Here is a 22,055-nt window from a genome sequence, read left to right as displayed (position 1 = left end):
TAATGTAATTACTATAGATATCGACACAGTAACCTTAAAATGCTAGGCTGTCTATATTTATAAACCAGAAACGACGCGTTGTTTTATTAAGAAATATCGACACGGTGCGTTTTGGTGTCGCCTCTATTATTCTGGCGGCCAGAGTCATCATCACTCTCTCAAAACCCCGATAAAAAACCCTAACGGCCACCGGAGCTCCGAAAATGCCGGGTATGAATCCGAAACCCGGCGACGGATTACCCAACGGCGGAGAGCTGGTTCCGTTTTCCACCAAGGAGAAATCGCCGGCGGTGTATCCTCTTCGCTACGGCCTCAAGTCTCGGCCTCACGGGCTCTCCATCTCCTGGGGCTACGGGAACAACCTGCGCGTCACGGTTTTACGCAATCCGGAGTCGCACGATGACGACGACGGCGGAGAAGCTGGCGGCGAGGTGGTAAACGTGAGGCTTAGCGCCGAGGACGGCGAGATCGGCGACGCGCAGTGGCGAAGGATCGCTTATGGATCTGTTTCTCCGTTTGCCCTTCTGCAGAGCAGGAGAAACTCGATTTCGAGCTTGTTTAAGATGGATACGAGTCCTTCTCTGTACCAAACTGCGTGGTGAGGGCACTCGAGTTACACTATCAATTGAAAGTTTTGTTTTTTTTTTATTATAATGCGTGTGTTGTGTGTGTGTGTGTCAGGTGGGAGTATGTGATGGAGTACAGTAAGGAGATTAAATCTCTCCTTAGTGATTCAGTGTCTTCTCCTGCTCCTTTGATTGACGATCCAAGATCAGTTATAAAGGTCAAAACTTTAATCAAGCTTTTCTTTCTTAAGGAAGTGAGTTATAGCTTTGAGTGTGTGTGAGGTTTTTCAATTGCAGAATGCTGAGGAACCGACTTCTTTGAAGGCTGCGTGGGAGTTGATGGAGATGTTTTATGCTGACAAGACGTGTTTGTCTTGGTTGCCGGAACGGCTTGTTGATTGGCTATCTGTAATTAGCTTCTTCCTCCATCGCTCTTAATCTATCTTGATTTTGCAACGTTGTAGAATATGTTACTGATTATTGATATCATGGCAGGATTATGATGTACTTCTGTCAAGCTCGCATCCAACTATCTACTCAAAGCTCGAGGATTTCCAAAAGGAACTGGTTGGCCTACAGGTCTGGTCACGCGCTTTTGCTCTTCTATGTGAATTTGATTAAACAATTGGATGACGAACTGAATTTGCTTTGTGTGTTTATTTGCATTTGCAGGCTATCGAGGATGATCCAAGATACTGGGAAGTGATGTCATCTGCTTTATCAGTTGGTTGGCTAGAAATAGTGGTTCGTACTTTATGGGATAGCGGGATTTGTTCAATTTGATTTTGAAAGGTGCAGTTTGAGGAATAAGCTAACCGTTCTTTTCATTTTCAGGTGAAGTTGTTACACTTGCATGGTTCTTATCAACTTGACCAGCTAGGAAATCGTGAGGTTAGTAAAGTAGTTCATGTTTCAGATTCATGTCATATGATATGGAGTGACTATCTACATACTAGTACACTTTTATCTGTGCTAGTTCCTGACCATTCATAATGTAATACAAATTTGATGAAGTAGACAGAAAATGGTCTGGTAGAAGCTGTCGCTGTTCTCATTTCAAAAATGCCACGGATGCGTCCAAAATTAGAATCTGGGATGTTTGGTGAATGCTTTGCAGCAAAGCCTGATTTTATGAAGGTATGTTAAAAAAAGATGGATCGTTCTCTCTTTTTATTGCTGTCTAAGACTCACCCTCCTCTCTTTTTCTTTCCTATGTGCCAGACACGAGAAAGATGGCAGTCTCAGATAACTAAACTAGAGTGCAGTGCCTTCTGGGTTCAATGTGCTCACCATCAGACCCGCGAGGGCTTGAGAAATATGTTGAAGATCATGATGGGAAATGTCGATTGCCTCTCAGCTGCGACATCTAACTGGATGGAGTTGTTTGTTTCACATTTACTCTATCTCAGGCCATTCACGAAGGTGAATTGTTTTACTTATTGTTTGTCTTTAGATTTGAGCCATGTTGTTTTTCACTCAATCCACATCATACCATGTGGCATTGCAGGGACTAGAAGGCATGCATAATCTTGCTCAGAAATGTGTTCAGTCAAAACCAGTTAACACTTCCCATAAGCTTCTGAGACTGCTTATTGGAATTCTTGGAGAGAATACTGAGGTCAGAAATTGATTTTAACCCCAATGAGAGGTGTAACTATCTCAGCTTTCTGACACCCTAATTCGGCATGGTGTAATTAAATGATGCAGGTTGTGCTGGCAGTGTGTTCCAAAGAGTTTGGCTCCTGGTAGGCAAGACGGTCATTGTTTTTTGTTACTTCATTGAGAATGCTATATTGTTTATCGAAACGGATTAGTAGGATGCTATTTTGTGTTTTTGTTAGGATGGTTGCACACGCCATGGAGTTATTGACAGCTGGAAGCGAGGAAGGAGAAGTTCTTGTACATGAGGAGCAGCGAAACTTGGGTGGAATCAACATGGAAGAGCTCCATAGACTTGTTTATGCTCAAGTTCTTTCTTCTCATGCTTTGACTTGGCAGGTACATTTCCTGTAAAAATATCAACCTAAATCTGCATTTTATGTATGTTTCTGTAGAAGCTTTGTGTTTGGATTTTTGCAGATAGCTCCTGTTTATCTATCATCCTGCGAGAAACAGGGCCTAGGCTTATTAGAATTGTTGTTCTATAGGCAGCCAGTTCAAGACAATCAGTTGCTTATTAAGGTTTCATCTACTTACATTCTCTATTGTTTCTTATAATCAGAAGGCTTCACATGGTAAATATATTTCTCCTGATGCAGAGTCTAGAGATTTGCCGTCTATATGAACTTAGTTATGTCAGCGCAAAACTTATGAAGGTATTGATTTGTTGAAAATCTATTGTACACTTGTGTTTTTATCTCAAAATTGGTGGAAAAAAAAACAGAAAAACATATTTCATCTGAAGTAAGTTATGTTACTTAGATCTCTGGAGTGCATCACTGGAAACATGGGAGGAAAGGTTCTGGGATTTTCTGGCTTCAGCAAGCCCGGGACGAGCACTGTCTCAAAGTGATTTCTCAACAGCTGTTTGATTCTGTTGGGAAGTCACTGTCTGATGAAAGTCTCAAGGTAATATATATTGTCCAAGCCTACTCGAAACATATTACATTGTGTATTTGTCCATCTTATTTTATTTCATACTCTTTAACATTCAGCAATGGGAAGGCCTGGTCGAACTGCTGGGTTCCGACTCGCAGATCTCTGGTGGTCTTGATTTTCTTCACAAGTAATAATCATCTGTCTTCTGCTTTCTTTGCTAATGGTTTTGGTTCTGTAATACTCTATCCTAAATTAATTGCCATATTTTTCCAGGTATAGAGATTTCAAGAGATCGCTGAATCTCGTCAAGGATGGAAAAGCTATAGATGCGGCTCACGAAGCTGTGGAGAGACTTGTATCGGTATGTAATACATCAAGCCCCTCTACATCTTTCTTAGTTTATATTTCCGTTTTCTACGGGAACACTGTGCTCAGGCCTATTAATATTGCTCTGCTGTGTTTAAATAATGCAGCTAATGAAGAGCCCCTCCACTCCTCAACGCTTCTGGCTTCCTCTGCTGCATGATTCAGTAAAAATTCAAAATCTTGGTTTTATTTTCCTTTGATTGATAAAGAGGATGCGCAGCTTAAAAAAGTTTTGCTTTCTTACACAGTTGAAGCTGTTGAATTGGCCTGAGCGTTCGCTGTTGAATGTAGCACAGACCAACCTGATGTTGAACAAACTGCAGGAAGCATCCATTGCAAAGATCAGACCAGGCTTCATAGAATCTGATTTGTCGGCTCAAGCTGTGGGTTCTGTGAGACTCGCTCTAGCAACAAATCTCGGACGTGCTTTCCTGGAAGAGTGTTAGCGTTGGCTTGAGGCTAAATTACGGGCTCCATTTCTTTTTCTGTTTTGCGTCTTTCAGTTTGCATGACATTTAACTCTGTATTTCCATGTCAAATAAACTGATTCAAACCGGTATACTATTGTAAACTGATTTTGTGAGCGTATCGGTTAAATTTGGTTTAATAATTGCTTCAAAGCGCATAGCTCGCACACTGCCGTTGGTCTGAAACATCACCAGCATTCAGCAATTACGATTCCAAGCTTTGATAGGGCTATCCGCTTATGATCCTTCGCTTTTATTGTGTAGGATCATAGTTGATGTTCTTTGTGGGTGTGCGTCTATCGTTTGCAGCTTCTCTGGGTTTGTGGCTAAGGAGATTCATTCTCATCAACTCAGGTTCTTGTTCCAGGATCTATTGTTATGTTGTTTCTAATCTTAAATTGGTTTGGAAAGAACAAAAGTTGCCTCAAAGCTGTCAATTGTAATCTCTTGAACATTTCAAGTCCAGAACTCACCACAACATTGTATATGACAAGTAAGACAGCAGCAAGCCACTAGAAAATAATCTTTGTAACATCATTTAAAACATCGAAACAAATATTCCAGTCCCAATCATCTGAAAAAACAAGATGGATCTTGGCGTGGCGGAATCAAATACAAGCATATGCATTTTGTTCCCTTTCAGGATTATTCATTCCTTTAACTACTTGCCTAAAGAGTTAGCTAGCTATATTCACCTGAAAAATCTTTGAATCAGCTTGTTGCACCAGAAGACGCCTTTTATAAAAAAAACCAGCTCCCTTCACCTGTGTTTTGTATTAAATTATGGTTTGAGTTTCGTGTCTTACGACTGCCAGAACAGCTCGGAGTCATCACTGTATAAGGAGTAATCTTGTATCTCAAGATTCGCAACGTGCCAGTTTACTAGTTGGGATTGCAACACTTTGCACAAGAACAAAGCGCCCGGGAATATCCACCACTCGTTCTCGTCCCTGCAAAAACAAAATGTTAGTTGATGTCGGAAGAATGAATGTGTTATTATAAGATTTGAGATTTAAAGGTCCTTCTCACATGCTAATGTTCCATGGCTGGAGATATGGAATCTTTTTTCCAGCTGATGAGCCATGATAGTGAATATATCCACACACAAACGCAACAACCTGCACAAAAGTTTTTTAATCATGTAATAGAAGGTGAATGAGACTGCAGAAACAAGAGAAGGTCCATATTAAGCTTTAAGAAGAGTAGTAAATTGGTGTATGCGCCGCCCACCTAGGCAGTAACTAGGTCCTAGCTAAAACGATTTTAGAAAAAAAATCTTAAATCGATTTAAACTGGTTTAAATCGGTTTAAATCTGTTAAATTAACCAACAATATCAGTACAAATCCACAAGTTTGTCTGTTTTCTTTTGTTTTGTATTATCTAATTCTGCGGAAAGTATTTTCATAAAGAAGACAAGTACTTACGACATTGACCAGAGATGTGATGTTCCACAAGGCATAGACACGAGTGCGTCCAGCAGAACGCCTTGGTCCATGGCTAAACAAAGCGCTGACTCCAGCAGGGAAAGGGAAAAGGATGCTGAGAGGTAAAATAAACAAAGCGAGAAAAACGTCCAGCACAGATATAGAGTAGAGTTGGAGCAGCGTGAGTAACATTAGAGTTAGATCTCCTAGAAGCAGCACCGAGATAACCAAACCAACCAGATCCTGTCATCACACCACATTTCAAAAAAACCTTTGGTAAGTAAAAAAAAAAAGAGAATGCAATAATGTTTGAAATCACAGAGAGGCTTTTACCTGATGGCCAACAGGTTTTGTGTTATGAATCAAGAAGGAGAGTAGGGAGATGACATCTTTCTCTTCTTTGAGAAACTGCAAGCTACCAATGTCTATGATCTCTCCGCCGTCTCGGTGCCTGAAGTGATTGATTGAGCTAGTTGGAGACTGTGTGAAATGCACACCAGACGAGTTATCAATTTGTACACCCCTGTATATTCAAAACTCAAAGAATGAGTCTACATCTTTGGCTTTATAACAAATAAACATCAGAGAGAAGCGAGGTGAAGTTTTTCTTACCAAGGATGCTGCTGTTCTGTCTCATTAACATCTCTTGGTGATGCCACATCATCTACAGTGGTCTGAACAAGGATTCCATACTGGCAAGACGAGGAAGGAGAGGTCTGGAACCTAGCTAGGTCGACACGTACACCGTTTCTTTTCAAGGCAGGGTTTCCGTGAGTCTCAATCCATCTCATAACCGAGCGAAAAGTTGACCTTAGTTTCCCTTGCTGAACAAGGCGCAGCTGAGCGTTAAGGCCAGCAACAAAGCGGTACCAAGTGGTTGGTGGAACCAACTATACAGAAAACAAGGTAAGTTCAGTATGACATTGACACTCAACTCTTATGTAACAAGAAAAGACCGAACCTGGCTCAAAAGACTGGTTAGAATATCGTCGCTTTGGAGTGAGTAATAAGCCATGTAACTTCCATCGCCTCCAAAAACTAAAGGCATTGGGAATCTTTCATGAACAGGAGGTGGAAGATCGTTTCTCTTTTCGTCGCCACCGAGGAAGAAATCTAGATGAGCTAGCATTAAGTCAGGAGTAGCAGCTACCTGCACATTCACATCACAAATTTAATTTAAATTTGTAACCAATGATACTAAAAAAGGTCAATATAACATGATACTGTATGCAACTTGAGGAGAATATAAGCTTACAACGCTCTTCAACCCTACTCTATATTTTACTCCAAAATAGAGTGAGAAATGGAATGATGAACAGACAAAAAAAAAAATGGTGTAATATTTTTTTTGTTCATTGCTCCATTTTCCACTCTATTTTGGAGTAAAATATAGAATAGCATTGGAGATGTCCTAAAATCCTAATACAACTTGTCCTATTCTCACGTAAAACTACTTTTAGCAATTTATCTTTCTTTCTAATGGATAGAGTATGTACCTTTAGCCCCTCATATAATGCCCTTGAACGACATGAGCGTAGACAAGAATGGTCATATTCTGATCGAACAAAGTCACGGAGTTTCTGAAACTTCAGCCTCCTCCGTGATTGCTGCCACGACCACGCTAGAGGATAGACAAGAACCGAAAGCATGATGTATATCGCACCCTCCCACCACTGGTATGCAGCTATAGCATTGATCTCATCAACAAATCCATTAAACGCAGCCTCATACCTAAAAAAAGAAAAAGTCAAGTAAGGAGACCAAAGCAAAATGTATTTCACAAACAAGTTTCAGGCATGAACTAAACTATAGTCAAAAAAGGTAATAAGTAACTAACACAATCTCCTTTATTTCATCTGGGGGAGTATGAGAAAGATGCCAAGGTTCACTAAAAGTATTAGGACCTAAGAAATATATCCTATGCATGTGTCCCTGTGATTCCTCCACCCTGCTTGTCTCCATCACCTAAATAAACATAAACACAAATATTAACTATAAAAGGAAACTAAGCAACCAAATACTATTTCCTCAATTGTTATGTTCCATTCACATGAAAAATGAGTAACTAAGCAAACCTCGTTCAAAGACTCAAGGAATGGGAATGAGTGATCAATCTGAGAGCCATGATGAGTTGTGGTAGCTCCGTGTACCTCCTCGCCACTTATAAATTTCATCCGGGCAACGCTGAAAACAAGTGCTAGTAGAAGGAGCAAAACTACCAGAAGAATACCAAACAGCCAAGGTCCACCAAATGTGTATATTAACTCCTCAAGTGTAGTGTAACAATGCGGCATGTGGTATCTATCCGAAACGCATTGATATGGACAAGGAGCTTCCGCAACACCACCTGTCAAGAAACAAGTAATCAAAGTTATTTAATTCAAGCTCATAGACCGCCCAGTGTTTCTCATACAAAAAAGTACCTCGAACAGTGATGTATACAGCACGGTGGGGAAGATCTCTAGCTGGACAAAGACTACACAGAGCTTTATCAGATCCAGTAACATTCTTATAAGTTCCAACTGGACATTCCTCGCAGTATAGACCATAGAGGCCTTCTGGACAAGCTTTACCAGTCAAAGTTCCTGCCTCTCCAACGTTGTCTTCACTTGCACCCAACCCTCCTCTGTAAATTAATAATACAAATCATACATTATGTTTTGAGAATGCATTAAGAAAATAAATTAGAATATAACAAAAGAATGAATTTTTTTTAGTGACAAACCTTACATAAACTCTTCCCTTTACGTTGGCAATGTGATGATAAACATCACCAGTTGGAATATCTGACCAATGAAAATGAATCCTTCCACCACTTCCCCCACCACCTCCCTTTAGACTACCGTTTCCCCCAGTACTAGAGAGAATAGCGGACTTAGCTATGTCAAGTGAGCGCAAGAACAAAAGTACTGTTCCACCTGAACCACCACCGGGTCCTAGACTTGTGTTACTTATGGTTTTAAGCGTCTTCCTGGGAGTCTCACCATCGGTTGTTATCGTTCCCTCAAGTGACAAGCTTGAGAGTGGGTGCTCAAGTGAACCAATCACTTCACAAATTGGTAAGAAAAAAAAAACATTACAGAAACAATAAATATTGAAAAAAATTGAATACTAAATGTGCAACATGACTTACCAATGATTCCTCCACCAGCAACTGAATCTGATGACTCTTCATCTCCACTTCCACTGCCAAGTTCACAAGGTAGATCTGCATTTCCATAAGCATCTCCACCCTCAATGCAAGTATGATTGTAACACCCGCTTCCACCTTTACCACCATGTCCACCACCACTCCCAATACCGCTTCTAAGAAACCTACCTGTCCCAACTCCACCTTTGCAGCCTGTGTTCATAATTAAATCTCTCAAAAAACTTGTTCATATCACATAAGAAAAAAATCTTCAATGAGTATGTGTGCCTTACCCATCCCATCTCCAGTTATTGTTCCAGAAGAGCGGACAACGACGGTTCTAGCCAGATGGAAATGTATAACAGACCCTTTGATGAGACCTTCAACAGTAATATCTTCAACTCGGCAGATCTGCAACAGAGAAAACTATTAGAACATATTCACTCATCATATTCATATTTATTCTGTGAACAAGCAAGCACCTGAAGAGTGAATGGAAGTGATGCATTGACATTGCAATCCTCCGGCGGGTGGAGTAGCTCAACAGGACAATCTTCTCGTTGACAGTAAAGCTTTGGAGTACTTAAAAACAAAACCAAACATAAAAAAAAATTAGCAGGCTCAGTACAACAACAAAACAAAATGTTATAAGAGATTAAAGACTTATGTGGAAGGATCATCCGAACCTTCGGAACTTACAGGCCACCAGTTGATGTATTCTGCAAAGGACCACGCAAGACCGCTCCAGCTCCAACCTTCACAACCATATATGAAAGTGTCAACCCCTTTACCTAGTAACATTACATGTAACAGCCCAAGAAATATGATGCAGGTTATCTTTATTACCTTGATGCTATAAAACAAAGACAAAATCAGCCGTTGTGCTTCAATTGTATCTCCAGCGCCTCTTAGATGTAACAGACCTTGCCCATGTACTCCGAGGTTTCCATTGGACTGTATCACAGATGACTCCTATATAAAAGTAAAGAGCCAATTATATGACATCAAGGTTGTATACTAGCAGCAAATGATGAACATATAATTAGAATACCTTGAGCACTAACAAATTACTAATATCAAGCATTGAAGTCCCCAGCATTGTCACTCCACCACCATCAATAAACATTCTTGACTTCAACATCAAGAACACTTTGACTGTCATACGCAATGCCCCAAACACCTACCACATAGCATAGAGATTCACATAGTCTAACACAGAAGAAATAAAAACAAAAACTCATGTGTCTTTACAAGTTTAATCAGGTACCTTGATAACAGAGTTGCTCATCAAGACTTCCTCTGCGAATAACTCAAATTCTGAAGAAGCATAACGAGCAAGACCAAAGTTCAACTCTCCACCATTTGACAAACTTATTGATCCTTGAACCTGTAAGTCCAGTAACATATAGTATAAACCTCTTTAGTACCTAAAACAATATTCTTAAAAATCTTTAACAACAGTCAAGAATCTTAGTAATTTTCACAAACCTGGACACGGCTCCAACGCAAGGGAACAGCAACTTTTGCCATGTTTTGGATATACAAATTGGTGAAAAGGCGATGGTAAGGGAACTCCAAGAGAAGAGTGTCTGTAAAAGTTGTCTTATTCTCGTTGTCTATAGTTAAGCTCTCTGAAACAACATCATACAGAGTCCCAGAAGCTCCAGCATTTTCTTGACAACCAAAACTACTTCCTCCTACAAAAATAAAAAAATACAATTGAACTGTCACAAATACTTATTAAACAAAAGATGGGACCATCAATATGAGTTGGCAAGAAAATTCCCAGCAGAGTATCATCATCATAATGTCAATTTAAGGAATGGTTATTAGACCAAAACTGAAGCCTAACCATGGATAAAGATTTTCGGCTGAGAGTGGCGGCTGTATATATGGACAGATACTCGTCCACCACCTCCACCAGCATAACCATCACCTCCAGATGCACTTATCCGACCATTTCCTTCCCTGTGGCATCAACCAAAGCATTTCTATCAGCCCATCAAATGGGAATAGCATAATACATTACATAGAGTAAATGGTTTCTAACAATAGATGTAACTAAAAACCCTCATTAAAAATTTGGAGCTTTCTAGATATTAAGTTCTCACAATTCACTAGAAAACAAAACCAAAGTGGATTCAAAAAAGACAGATGCTAAATGCAGCATTATTTAAAGGTAAACCTTTGTCTGCATTAAGTTACCACCAACCACCAAATGTGGAATCAGACGAGTAATAACTCTTTCTCTATCTTTTTTTTTTCTTAACATCAGTGAACCAATGCAAAGCCTAAAATAATCAAAACTCTCTCCCATTAAAGAAAGAAACAATTAGATGTCGATTAACAAAGATTAAAGAAAGAGTTTACATTTTATGTGCCATGACGAAGATGCTGCCGCCGGACCCACCACCACCTTTGACTCCACCACTGTCCCCATCAGCTAAAACGCTGCCGTTTAGCCCCACATGCCCTAACACCTCCATCGCCACCATCCCGCCGCCACCTCCACCGTAGTCAACCTCATTGCTCGTGGACCCACCTCTACTACCATAAACCTCCGGCTTCTCGAGAGACGACCAGCCGTACACGTCACCACCCCACACATCCCCGGGAAGCTTCGCCGTCGTGTCGGACAAGCAGCAAGCTCCTCTCCCACCGTACCCTCCGCCGGCTCCATCCACCCCCTCCGGCGTCCCGCTCGCCCCCGACGGCGGCTCCCCGCCCAATCCGGTGGTGTCCACCGCCGAGCCAACCGCGAAATCGGCGTTCTCCGCCGCGAGGCGGAAACTCCCGGCGATAACCGTCGAGTTCTCGGCCAGCGAGAAGTTCCCGGAGATGTTGACGGTCAACGAGCATCCCGGGATGTTGCAAACCAATCTGACGCCGGGCAGGACGTCGAGGTTGCCCTTGCCGGAGATGTAGTGGTCACGTGTGAGATTCAAATCGGCGACGAGTTTGCACGTGGTGTCCAGCGAGCCAACGCCGTGTAGGTCGTCAACGCACGAAAGAGAAGATTCATCATCAGGGCTAGGCTCCGGCGATGGCGCCGGAGAAGGTGTGGGAGGATTGTAGAATCTAATCGGAGACTCATCCCAAGATGCGATTAGTTTCGGATTTGCGGTTAACACGTAGAGGACGATGAAGAAGAAGACGAATCTCATCATTGAAAGAGTATTCTAATCATCTACAGATGAGAGAAGCCAATAAAACGAAGACATTAACCGTTGCGTCGCTACGAAAAAAAATTAAAATCAGAAAAGAAAATTAAATACGAAGAGACAGAATAGAGCTTCGTCGAGACAGAGAGGAGAAGAAAGATAGGTTTGGTTTTGTCTAGAGAGAGAGAGAGAGAGCGCAAAGAGGTTGAAGGAAGGAAGCGAGAGGCGCGCTTTGTTCGGTAAATGGTGGAGAAAGTTTTAGAAAGCTTTTAGCTTTTAGCTTTGGGCGTTACACGTGAGACTTTCTTTTTATGTTAACCAATGTTTTTGTGACACGTGTTGATTTTAAACCACCAAACTTAATTAAAACCTGTTGTTTTGTTCTTTAAACTTTACTTTAGTTGAATACAAATAAGAATCTCTAGATACTTTTATTAATGGAAATTGGAAAACTTCAGCTGAGGGGAAGGGAAAAATGCAAAACAAAATAAGAATCTTCATTGATTAATTATTTTGTAGTTTTCATAAATTAAAACTGATTCTTCAATTTTTGTTTCTTTTTTATACTACTAAATTTCTATCTATGACCATAAAACAAATAAAATGTATAGATTACCATCAAAGTATCCCATTCCGTTACGAAAAAACATTATTTTAAAAATATTATTACAAAAATATATTTTTAACATTTTTAATGCATAATTAATGATAAACAGTAAATTCTAGAAATTATAACTTCGTTTATTAAAATTTTATTGATTAGATTTTGTGGCGAAAATTTAATTACCAAAAAAATTTATCGATGATTAGAAATTTTTTTTTTTTAATGAAGTATTTTTTTTGTTGAAAGAAAATATAAAGTGGCTAGGAGATGCTTTCCAGTTCCTTGAATTTTGTATTATAGTTATAAGACGTAATTTCCCATATAAATACTTTATCTTAGGTTCAACAGGAACGTTTTTTAAAATATCCACTTGCTGTTGACCGTCGAAACTAGAACATAATAGGCTAAAGTTTCTGTAGACCATTTTCAAGCCTTAGAATATAATTTTCAACATAACATAATTCTTTTGACTCCCCGTAACATAATTAAATGTTAAGTTAGAAAAAATAAAAAACTAAATCAACTTGTTGACATGGCTAATGCATGATTAGTTTTTCCTAAACCGTTTTAATTACCGCTTTTTCAATTTTGGTTTGTCTTAATCTATTCTATGGTTATCCTAATCAAAACTCAATGGGTCTTTATCTTCTAATATCGGTTTGGTCCCCAACTATATTTGAAACCATATATTGTATGGTTTCAAATCATATTCTTTAAACCTTAATGTATATACAAATGTTACATTTTCTATGGTTTAAGCACCTATGATATGGTTTACTACACATGATTACATAATATCTGATTACAATTTGAAAGTTACATGTTCTATGATTTATGCATTAGGATTTAGGTTTGTAGACGTTTAGGTTTATATACATACAACATTATAAATTTATGATGTTTAGGGGTTTAGAGTTTAGGGATTCATATTCCATATAGTTAGGGTGCAATTTTTAGGGTATATAGTTTATGTTTCTTGCGAAACGTATGAGACACGATTATATATTTAGATATTATGGAATTTGGTTGATTGATAACCATGTATAATTTGATATTCAGTTTTGAAATTGTTTCCAAAATCCACATTTCCAATATATTCAAACTACGAATTCGGCTTTGTAAAAGAGAATATTCCAAATTATATACGATAAATCAGTTAGGCAATTCTTTTAATATATCACCTATTATGGTAGTTAAGATAATATATTTATCATTCATCTTTTAAACATGAAACTATGATATACTATGTGAACAAAAAAAACATGAAACTATGATATACTTGAGTTTTTTTTTTATGTTAACCAGTGATTTTATGATACCTGTTAATTTAAAACCACCACACTTAATCAAAACCTTTTGTTTTGTTCTTTAAACTTTACTTTAGTTAAATACAATTTAGTTAAATACAAATAAGAATCTCTAGATACTTTTATTAATGGAAATTGAAAAACTTCAGTTGAGGGGAAAGGAAAAATGCAAAACAAAATAAGAATCTTCATTAATTAATTATTTTGTAGTTTTCATAAATTTAAACTGATTCTTCAATTTTTGTTTCTTTTTTATACTACTAAATTTATATCTATGACCATAAAAAAAAAGAAAATGCATAGACCACCATCAAAGTCGTCCATTCCGTTACGAAAAAATATTGCAAAAATATATTTAATACATTTTCAATGTATAATTAATGATAAACTGTAAATTTTAAAATTATAATTGTGTTTATTAAAATTTTATTAGTTAAATTTGTGAAGACAATGTAATTACAAAAAAATGTATGATAATTAGAATTTTCTATTTTGTTTGAAACGGATGAAGTATTTTTTCGGTCGAAAGAAAGTATAAAGTGGCTAGGAGCTGCTTTTCCATATCCTTAATTGAATTTTGTATTATAGCTATAAAACGTAATTTCCTATATAAATACTTTATCTTAGGTTCAACAGAAATATTATTTAAAAAATATCCACTTGCTGTTGACCGTAGAACATAATAGACTAGACCATTTTCAAGCCTTAGAATATAATTTTCAGCATATCATAATTCTTTTGACTCCCCTTAACATAATTAAAGTTTAAGTTAGGAAAAATACAAATTAAATTAAGTTGGATATATTTTTTAAGTTGGAAAACTTAGATATCTAGTTTACGTATATATCAAAAGAAAACATCAAAGTAATGACTAGATGCTTTTCCGAAAGTGATAGTTTAACGGTTAATTAAAGAGTGGCCAAGAATATACTAATCTTTCTGATTATTTATCTGTGGACTGTATTTTATGCGCTGGAGACTAACGTAGAATAGATAGTAGTATCAGCCACATTATTGATTACAAAAAGTAAAATGATAATGACGACAATAATGTGCAAGTAATGACGATGATACAGTGTGATTACAAAAACATTTTCGTTTTTATTTAAATTATGAATGCATTTTACAAAAAAAATATAAAAAAAATGATACAGTGTGATTGATTGGGCATGAAGCTATGCACACTAAGTACGTGGCTTTCCGAAACCGACGTCAAGCCAAATGGCAAGACAACAGATTGACTTTAATTCAACGTGTTTGGTTGTTGATGGATTCCCCGAAGAGGTTGCGTGTTGGTGCGTTCCCACTATTCGCACGAGCTTTTACATTCTTTTATATTTTTCCTTGCGGTGACATATTATGTCAGAAAGGAACAAAACATAGCACAGGAGCAAACTTTTGTGTTATTGTTTTGAGAAAAAAAAAACAGATTTATAACGTGTGTTTTTAATAGTGAACAAATGTTGTTGTAGCCTAAATTTCTGACTTACAAGACATGTGTGAGGTAAGAGATTTCGAGACCAAAGATATTTACACTGTTTACTGTCCAAATTCAAAATAGATCGATCGACTTTTCTTATTTTCAAAACTATAATGAAGTATGTAAATAAGTGCTCACAAGTCTAGTTAGCTATTCTTTGTTAGATAATATTGTCAAAAATAAAAATCATTATGTCTTTGTACAATTGTGAAAGAAAATTGAATTTGCTTTTTTTAGACGGGATGTGGTAGCTCGTTTGGTAAGGACTTTGCGGGCCAATTATCATGCTTTCGGGTTCGACGCCAGGCGGAGGGGAACTGCCCATCCTGTCATCAAATGCGGTACTGAGTGTTGGGCCTTGTCCCCAGCCCAGGTAAAGCCCTCCCGGGTGAAGTGGACCGCTGCCTAACCGGGCCCAGGGGAATGATCCACGTAAGTGGGGAACCCCTGGATTATCAAAAAAAAAAAAAACATTTAAACAAAAATTAGTTTAAAAAAAAAACATTTAAACAAAAAGTTATTTGAAAAGATTTAAAATGATAAATGGGCTGAGTTTTCGAGTTGGGCTATTAATCCAATGAGAAATGAGACATCGGACATCCAATCATTGTAGTCCACTAACAGATGTCGACCTTTTATTTCAATAACCGGATCGGTTTACTGGTCCGACCGGTATTTAAAGCACTCTCATTCTTTCTCAAGACCATAGTTACCTTAAACCACCAAGGATCAGAAGAAGAAGATGGTGAACTATGTGCTCAAAATCACGGCTGATCTCGAGAATCTCACTAATCTCCAGCCCTCCGGTGGCTGCGACGATCCCAACTTCCCTTACCTCTTCAAGGTTTCCTCCATTTTTGCATCCTTCGATTCGTTTACTTGTGTATATATGAGATTAAGTTAATCATTCTTCTGCATAGCTTTAAGATTAAAAGGGTGAATTTTTTTTACTGCTAAATGCTCGCATAGTGCTTGTAGTTGTAGCTGCTCTCAGGTCTTTCCTGTCTAGTGTTTCACTTTCGCCTTGTGAATCAAACCCCTGGAATTGAGATTGATTTAACAGTCAGTGGTAGCTGTCGGAAATAATTTTCCTCAAGTGTTTATGTTCTGTAATAAGTGAGCAATGTCAAATAGTATGGTCGTCTTATTATTATTTTGAGTCTTCTTCAATGATGACACGGTTGATGTTTTTTTCGCTGTTTTTGCTTGTGTACACATACGAACAAGTCAGTTATACTTCTTTCTTGTCTTCTCCTCTCATATTTAGCAATAAATATTAACAGATTGTTTTAATGTGTGTTTTAGTTGAAATGTGAACAATGCGGAGAGGTGACTCAGAAAGAAACATGTGTTACTTTGAATGAGACTTTTACTCCTCCTGGTGGTAGGGGTACTTGTCATCTTGTTCAGAAGGTAATCATTGATCCTGACTCTTTCATGATCCATTCACAGTATGCATGCTCGAACACATTCTTTGTGCTTTCGGGTTTACTCCAAAAAAAGTCAAAATCCCATTATTGGATGTGGGTCGGTAGCAGAGTTTCATGGTTATAAGGATGAAAGCGTTCTAACATATCATATGTCCTTGACACGGTCTTATACACAACTTAAAAGCTTTTTTTTGTTCGCTAAGTTGCATTTGGACAGTCCATTATTAGCATATTGGCTGCTATAATTTTTAGTAGTAATTTGATCTTTTTCTCTACTAAATGATTACCTTTCTTGTGTAGTTTTCTTTTAACTAATTTTTTTTACAGTTGAACAACAGTCTTAGCACTTTGAATTTGATGGTTTGTTTGTCTCCGTGTAGTGTAAGTTCTGTGGAAGGGAAGGGAATGTGACAATGATTCCTGGAAAAGGCCGACCTTTAACCGGGGAAGACTCTGAGGCTGGAGAACATGCTCCTCTTATGGTGTTTGACTGTCGAGGCTACGAACCCATTGATTTCGGGTTTGGTGGATTTTGGAAAGCTGAAGCTGTAAGTTGTAACGTTAACAGTGGTCTGGACAAAAGCTTTGTTTCCTCTCTAGTTTTTGATGCTTAATAGTTACTTGCAGCTCTCATGAGTTGAGTTTTTTTTTCGTGTGGCCTAAACAGGAATCTGGAACCAAGTTTGATGAGATTGATTTGTCGAGCGGAGAGGAGTTCACAGAGTATGATGAGAAGGGTGAGTGCCCTGTTATGATATCAAACTTCCGTGCAAGCTTCACCGTCACCAAATGATCTGTTCTGTTTCTTTTTCTCTACACACTTGGTGTTATGTAACAATTCTAATAAAGTTCTGAAACTCATTACTCAGTTCTATTTTCAGCTACAAAAGCCATTCAAAGTTTGAGAATTTGCAAGGAGAAGGTATATAAATAAGCAAACCTTTGTTTACATTAACTTGAGTTTCTACAAGCATTTGTACAAAGCAAATAGATAATCAAGAGGGAAATGATAATGAGATATACAGGGGAATCGAAATAGGAATATTTGGGTATTGGTACTAGTATTAAACAAATGCAAAGAGGGATTTAGGGGTTTTAAGCACTGAATCCACGGTGAAGAGAGCTCCAAGGACCAGATGGGATTGAGGTGCAAGCCTGTGAAGCTGCCTCTTCCATTTGCTCCATTTGGATCCCTGCGTTGCAGATGTTTGCAAATGACCTCATGTGCTTGATACCGTACTGTGACAGCGACCCACAGTGTCTCTCAAAAGCTCTCACCTACACATACACATGAAGGTAAATCTCTTTTCTTATCTATATTAACATCCATCAATCAGTAGAGAAGCAAGTGTCTGACTTTTTCTCAGTAGCATGGATAATAATAGAGTGCTGGGCTCCACAGACTGACTTGTCTATCTTATATTATGATATAGATGTAGTAGTGTCATGACCATATCAATACGTTTTTCAATACTGACCTCACTTTGCAATGATGTAGATAATTGATGATAAGAATGACAAGTAAAAATGCATGTATTTATTTACCGTGTTTTTAAGGCAAGTCCAGTCATCGGCCAGAGGTTGTCCAGCAGGCCTTACTTTGTTTAGCACTTCAGAACCTTCTGAGATACCAAACAAGAGTTTGCCGACGAGTTTCACACTGTTGTCAACATGAAGTCTGTGAGACATGGCTTCAAGGACTTGCTTCTGAGCTTCTGTTTTCCTTGTGGAACCTTCTGGTGCCTTTCGGTACTGCACGAAAAATTTATAACATGTAAAATAATTGTACTAATCACTTCAGCACCATCTAAAATACGTGAAGAAGATTGGGAAAAAGGAACCTTATCCCAGAAATGGACAAGATCTGCATCACGCTGGTTAGTAACTCCTGAAGGTGGAGTCAGTGAATTAGCATCCACAAAAGTGAAGTTGTCATTGGCAGGGTTTGTTCCCATGTAAAGGTCGAGCTTATCCTTGTTAAGTCCTACATCTCCATATTGCATCACATGAGAACCGTAAGCCGACGCACCACCAGCAGTCCTCCTCTTCACCTGAAAACACATTAGCCAAGAGTCTAAGTCACAGTTGAAAAAAGCTCAGCTCCGTCATTAGTAAAAGTATTACAAGATTAGGCAGAGAAAGCTTACTAGCTCATATTGTTGGCGTAGAGTCTCAGTTTGTAGATTGTGCACACCGCTGTTGCATGTCAAACAAAACATCAGAATCAATATACGGGAGATTCATAATAGATTTCCAAAACATGAGAAACAGAACACTACTTTACCTGTCTTCCATCCATGCAACACTGTATAAGTCACCTAAGCAAGTTTCATACTCTGGTGGAGGGCTAGGCTCCTCCCCAGGGCAATAGGTACCCCAACTGCTTTCCACTGCGTTTGATGCAGTTGTGGCGTAGATGTTTAAACCCTCTTCAAGAAGCCCTTCAAAGATACTTCCAGACTCACAAGCTTCAAGATAGAACACCTGCAGGTTTCCCTGTCAGTGCGGTACCAACAACAACAAAACATATCATAAGAAACCTCAGGCGACTTACCATGCTTTTGTAGGTTCCGGAAGCATGTTTTTTCTTCAAGACATCATTCAAATCATCAGCATATAAGTAAGGAGAAGTCGGCATCCCTGCAAACAGAACCATCAGTATATTTTAATCAAAACCATCCTACTTTCTTGGGTTTCACCAAAAACTCACCAAGAACTCCAGGACCACCATGGTCACTATAGAATATAAAAATATGATCATTAGGACCACTATCCACAACCTTCCCACTCCCTCCCTTAACAGCAGTTTTATCTCCAAGGATCACAGCAAACAGATTATCAACAGTAACATCATCTCCAGTGTAATCCTGCCACACAAAAAAAAAAAATTAAGTGAGATCAGACACTCTTTAGATAACACAAACCAAAGAAAGCAAAAAATAAAACAAACCTTGGGAACTCCTTCATAGACATCACTCCCATGAGGGCTATTGATAATGATCCCTTTCCTCGGATTCTCTTCATTATCAGCAATATCATCATACATGAAAACCACAATATTCTCCTCTTTCAATCCTCCTTTCCTCAGTAGTTGATAAGCATGACAAACATCAGCCTGCAAACAAAAAAAAATTTAAAGCTTTATCATAAAAAAAACACTCTTTTAAAGAGTTCACACTAAGCTTATGAATCTATCTCTACCCATCGTTATGAATCTACATAAAGGAGCAAACTTTATCGATAGTCACGATACCTGATGTCTGTAGTTCCAATAACCGCTCGATCCGGCGACCAGAACGGCCCACCTGGTGCCGGACGATGAAGATTCGTCGTCGTTGTTGGGGCGGAAGAACCTGGAAGCTTGCGAGGGGAGTTTGATGACGTCGTCGTCGGGGTTTTGTCTTGCGGCGGAGACGGCGATCAAGGAGAGGACGAGAACGGCGACGGCGACAGGTGTCATCGTTGGAGAGGCGTATGGTGACGTGGATACGAATCTTTTAATCGGCGGGGGACTATTAAATAACGAATCTTTTCTTTTCTTATCTGTTCCTTTTGTTTGTTTTTTGTCAACCAATCAATATGATGATGAATCTTCTTATCGGAGAACGAACACGTCTTTGCTTATATAAAGCACGCAAGCGTAACTTATTTATTTATTTAGTTCTAGAATTATATAGATTTTGCATTTTTAGACACATTTTGAAACTTTCTTCGCAAAAGTGACAATTTTAACTTTAATTTCGGTTTGCAAAACTTTATCTATTCATGATGCAACTAATCATGATCAGCCTCGTTTGCTGCTGGATTTTTGTTATCTATATATATAATATATAAACTATTAAAACTGAAGTACAAATTAAAAATAACCTTAACTTTTTCTAAAGAATTACCATCTCATGCCACTGGTTTTAATTATTAAGCCAGTCAAATTAAATTGATAGAATTAACTTTAAATAATTACAAAACCAATTGAACTTAAAATAACGCGTTTCAATGATTGTCTTCTCTAAATTCATGGGTTGTTGGTAGATGCAAATTATTTTGTCAAATTTGTAATTTTTATGAAGAAATGATTGTTTTTTTTAAACACAATGAAGAAATGATTCATCACCAAGTCACATCGATCTCTTTTTTTTTTTTTTTTTTTTTTTGATATTTGAGGCTTGGATGTGAAGCGACACTTAGCTTTGATAGTAGCTCTTTATTTATATGTATTAACCATTAGTTTTCTAATGAATGGTGCTCCTGCTTCTGTTTATGAATGCTGATATTGCTTTGAAGTCTTTCTACGATGGTAACGAGTTAAGATTGTTTGTTTATTGTTTTTTTTTCTTGAATTTTTTTGGATATTTTTTTCCTAAATATTATTGATCGAAAAGAAAACCTTTTCTTGGTATTTTTTTACGATTAGAATACTAACAATATTCTTTTACTTCCTAAGATTGTTCCTAATATTTTTAACATGGTTAGTGTATAACTATCGGATTCTTAAAATTTAGCTATACCTTAAACGTAAAAGATTACAATCTTTTACTTATCACAAGAAAATCTAATATATAAATAAAAAGAAATTAGAATATTCCAATACTAATAGAAACAATATTTAGAAACATGCTATAATATACAATAATTAATAACGGAATCGATAAAAGGAAATGGAAATAACTTGGATACCTTTTCTAAACCTTATACATACAGTTTGTATATTTTATGTGTTTTCTAAACCTTATACATACACTTTGTAAATTCTATAAATACTTTTTCTAAACATTATACATATACTTTGTATATTTTTCAAAAAGTAAATGAAAATAAAATGAAATGAATAAACTGAATAAAACCCACAAATATACTTACAACTCTAATATTTTAGACTTTAATGTTTATTTTACCAAATAAAATTAATAAAAGCACAATAAAAAAACACAATGTCATAGTTTAAAAATGGAAACTAAACGCATTGAACAAGACACACTACTGTCAAAACTGAATAATGTATAAGTTTGTAATAAGAACATCTAAACTATTAAGTTTATAGCATTGCCAAAAGTTAAAAATATATCATTATGAAGAACAAATATCCGCGCGTCCGCGCGGATCAAAAGCTAGTTATATTTAAATTGTTAGCCTTTGGTTAACAACGATGATTTCGTCTCAAATAAGAGCCTAAATTGTCATTCGATAAAATTGGAACGATACAAAGAAGATTAGCATGGCCCATTACGACTTGATGACACGCATAAATTGAGAAATGGTCCAGCAATTGACATTTTTTTTTCTCTTTTGAAGATTTTCTTCTAAAAATTTAGACAATTTCTCGGATGACCCCAAAGGGATCATGCTAATCTTCTCTGCATCGTTCCAATTTTATCGGATGACCCCAAAGGGACTTTTTTTTACTTTTTCTTGGTGAGATGCTGAAACATGTTTTTCTTGCTCGGTTTCTTGAAGCTAATGTTTCTTTTATGTTCTTTATGATCTGAGGTTTAGTAGCTCGTAATTCTAGATCATTTGTTTTGTTAGGTTTGGTTTTTCTTTTGCGAGGGTTCATTGAAATGGATGGTCTCAGGATAAACATTTC

General features: G+C 37.6%; 4 protein-coding genes and 2 pseudogenes across 5 annotated transcripts; 3 read left to right on the top strand and 3 right to left on the bottom strand.

The window, feature by feature from the left end:
* Positions 1 to 128: 128 nt before the first annotated feature.
* LOC106377577 (nuclear pore complex protein NUP85) lies at positions 129 to 4,080 on the top strand. The gene is made up of 18 exons (XM_013817851.3): positions 129 to 598; positions 682 to 784; positions 864 to 974; positions 1,062 to 1,145; positions 1,239 to 1,310; positions 1,401 to 1,457; positions 1,584 to 1,703; positions 1,788 to 1,988; positions 2,074 to 2,184; positions 2,274 to 2,311; positions 2,408 to 2,564; positions 2,646 to 2,747; positions 2,825 to 2,881; positions 2,988 to 3,134; positions 3,221 to 3,291; positions 3,378 to 3,465; positions 3,578 to 3,634; positions 3,719 to 4,080. Exons 1-18 carry the CDS (start codon positions 204 to 206, stop codon positions 3,914 to 3,916), a joined length of 2,169 nt encoding a protein of 722 aa, XP_013673305.1. The 5' UTR covers positions 129 to 203; the 3' UTR covers positions 3,917 to 4,080.
* Positions 4,081 to 4,431: 351 nt separating this feature from the next.
* Positions 4,432 to 11,917, bottom strand: LOC106377576. The gene is made up of 21 exons (XM_013817850.3): positions 10,863 to 11,917; positions 10,345 to 10,460; positions 9,981 to 10,189; positions 9,760 to 9,879; positions 9,544 to 9,672; positions 9,339 to 9,464; positions 9,192 to 9,247; positions 8,975 to 9,074; positions 8,786 to 8,903; positions 8,496 to 8,705; positions 8,088 to 8,409; positions 7,786 to 7,988; positions 7,438 to 7,709; positions 7,200 to 7,327; positions 6,859 to 7,093; positions 6,324 to 6,512; positions 5,975 to 6,252; positions 5,696 to 5,885; positions 5,363 to 5,605; positions 4,967 to 5,055; positions 4,432 to 4,887 (listed from the first exon to the last, which is right to left on the bottom strand). The coding sequence occupies exons 1-21, from the start codon at positions 11,657 to 11,659 to the stop codon at positions 4,740 to 4,742; spliced, it is 4,278 nt and encodes a 1,425-aa protein (XP_013673304.2). The 5' UTR covers positions 11,660 to 11,917; the 3' UTR covers positions 4,432 to 4,739.
* A 3,717-nt stretch (positions 11,918 to 15,634) lies between these two features.
* LOC106377575 (CXXC motif containing zinc binding protein) lies at positions 15,635 to 17,429 on the top strand. 2 transcript variants are annotated; one of them, XM_013817847.3, is made up of 4 exons: positions 15,635 to 15,888; positions 16,350 to 16,457; positions 16,855 to 17,022; positions 17,142 to 17,429. In XM_013817847.3, the coding sequence occupies exons 1-4, from the start codon at positions 15,787 to 15,789 to the stop codon at positions 17,265 to 17,267; spliced, it is 504 nt and encodes a 167-aa protein (XP_013673301.1). In that variant the 5' UTR covers positions 15,635 to 15,786; the 3' UTR covers positions 17,268 to 17,429. The 2 variants fall into 2 exon arrangements, with proteins under 2 accessions (XP_013673301.1, XP_013673302.1); XM_013817848.3 differs by having other exon boundaries at positions 16,855 to 17,044.
* Positions 17,398 to 20,116, bottom strand: LOC106377574 (vacuolar-processing enzyme gamma-isozyme). The gene is made up of 9 exons (XM_013817846.3): positions 19,728 to 20,116; positions 19,425 to 19,589; positions 19,185 to 19,341; positions 19,029 to 19,114; positions 18,759 to 18,958; positions 18,622 to 18,670; positions 18,316 to 18,525; positions 18,020 to 18,226; positions 17,398 to 17,752 (listed from the first exon to the last, which is right to left on the bottom strand). The coding sequence occupies exons 1-9, from the start codon at positions 19,932 to 19,934 to the stop codon at positions 17,570 to 17,572; spliced, it is 1,464 nt and encodes a 487-aa protein (XP_013673300.1). The 5' UTR covers positions 19,935 to 20,116; the 3' UTR covers positions 17,398 to 17,569.
* A 1,522-nt stretch (positions 20,117 to 21,638) lies between these two features.
* Positions 21,639 to 21,750, top strand: LOC125581218 (annotated as a pseudogene).
* A 23-nt stretch (positions 21,751 to 21,773) lies between these two features.
* LOC125581217 lies at positions 21,774 to 21,864 on the bottom strand (annotated as a pseudogene).
* Positions 21,865 to 22,055: the final 191 nt, after the last annotated feature.

Source organism: Brassica napus, chromosome C1 (genome assembly GCF_020379485.1).
Source record: "Brassica napus cultivar Da-Ae chromosome C1, Da-Ae, whole genome shotgun sequence".
Lineage (NCBI taxonomy): Eukaryota > Viridiplantae > Streptophyta > Magnoliopsida > Brassicales > Brassicaceae > Brassica > Brassica napus.
Note: the sequence above shows the minus strand (reverse complement) of the source record. Positions and strands in the feature narration are given on the sequence as shown.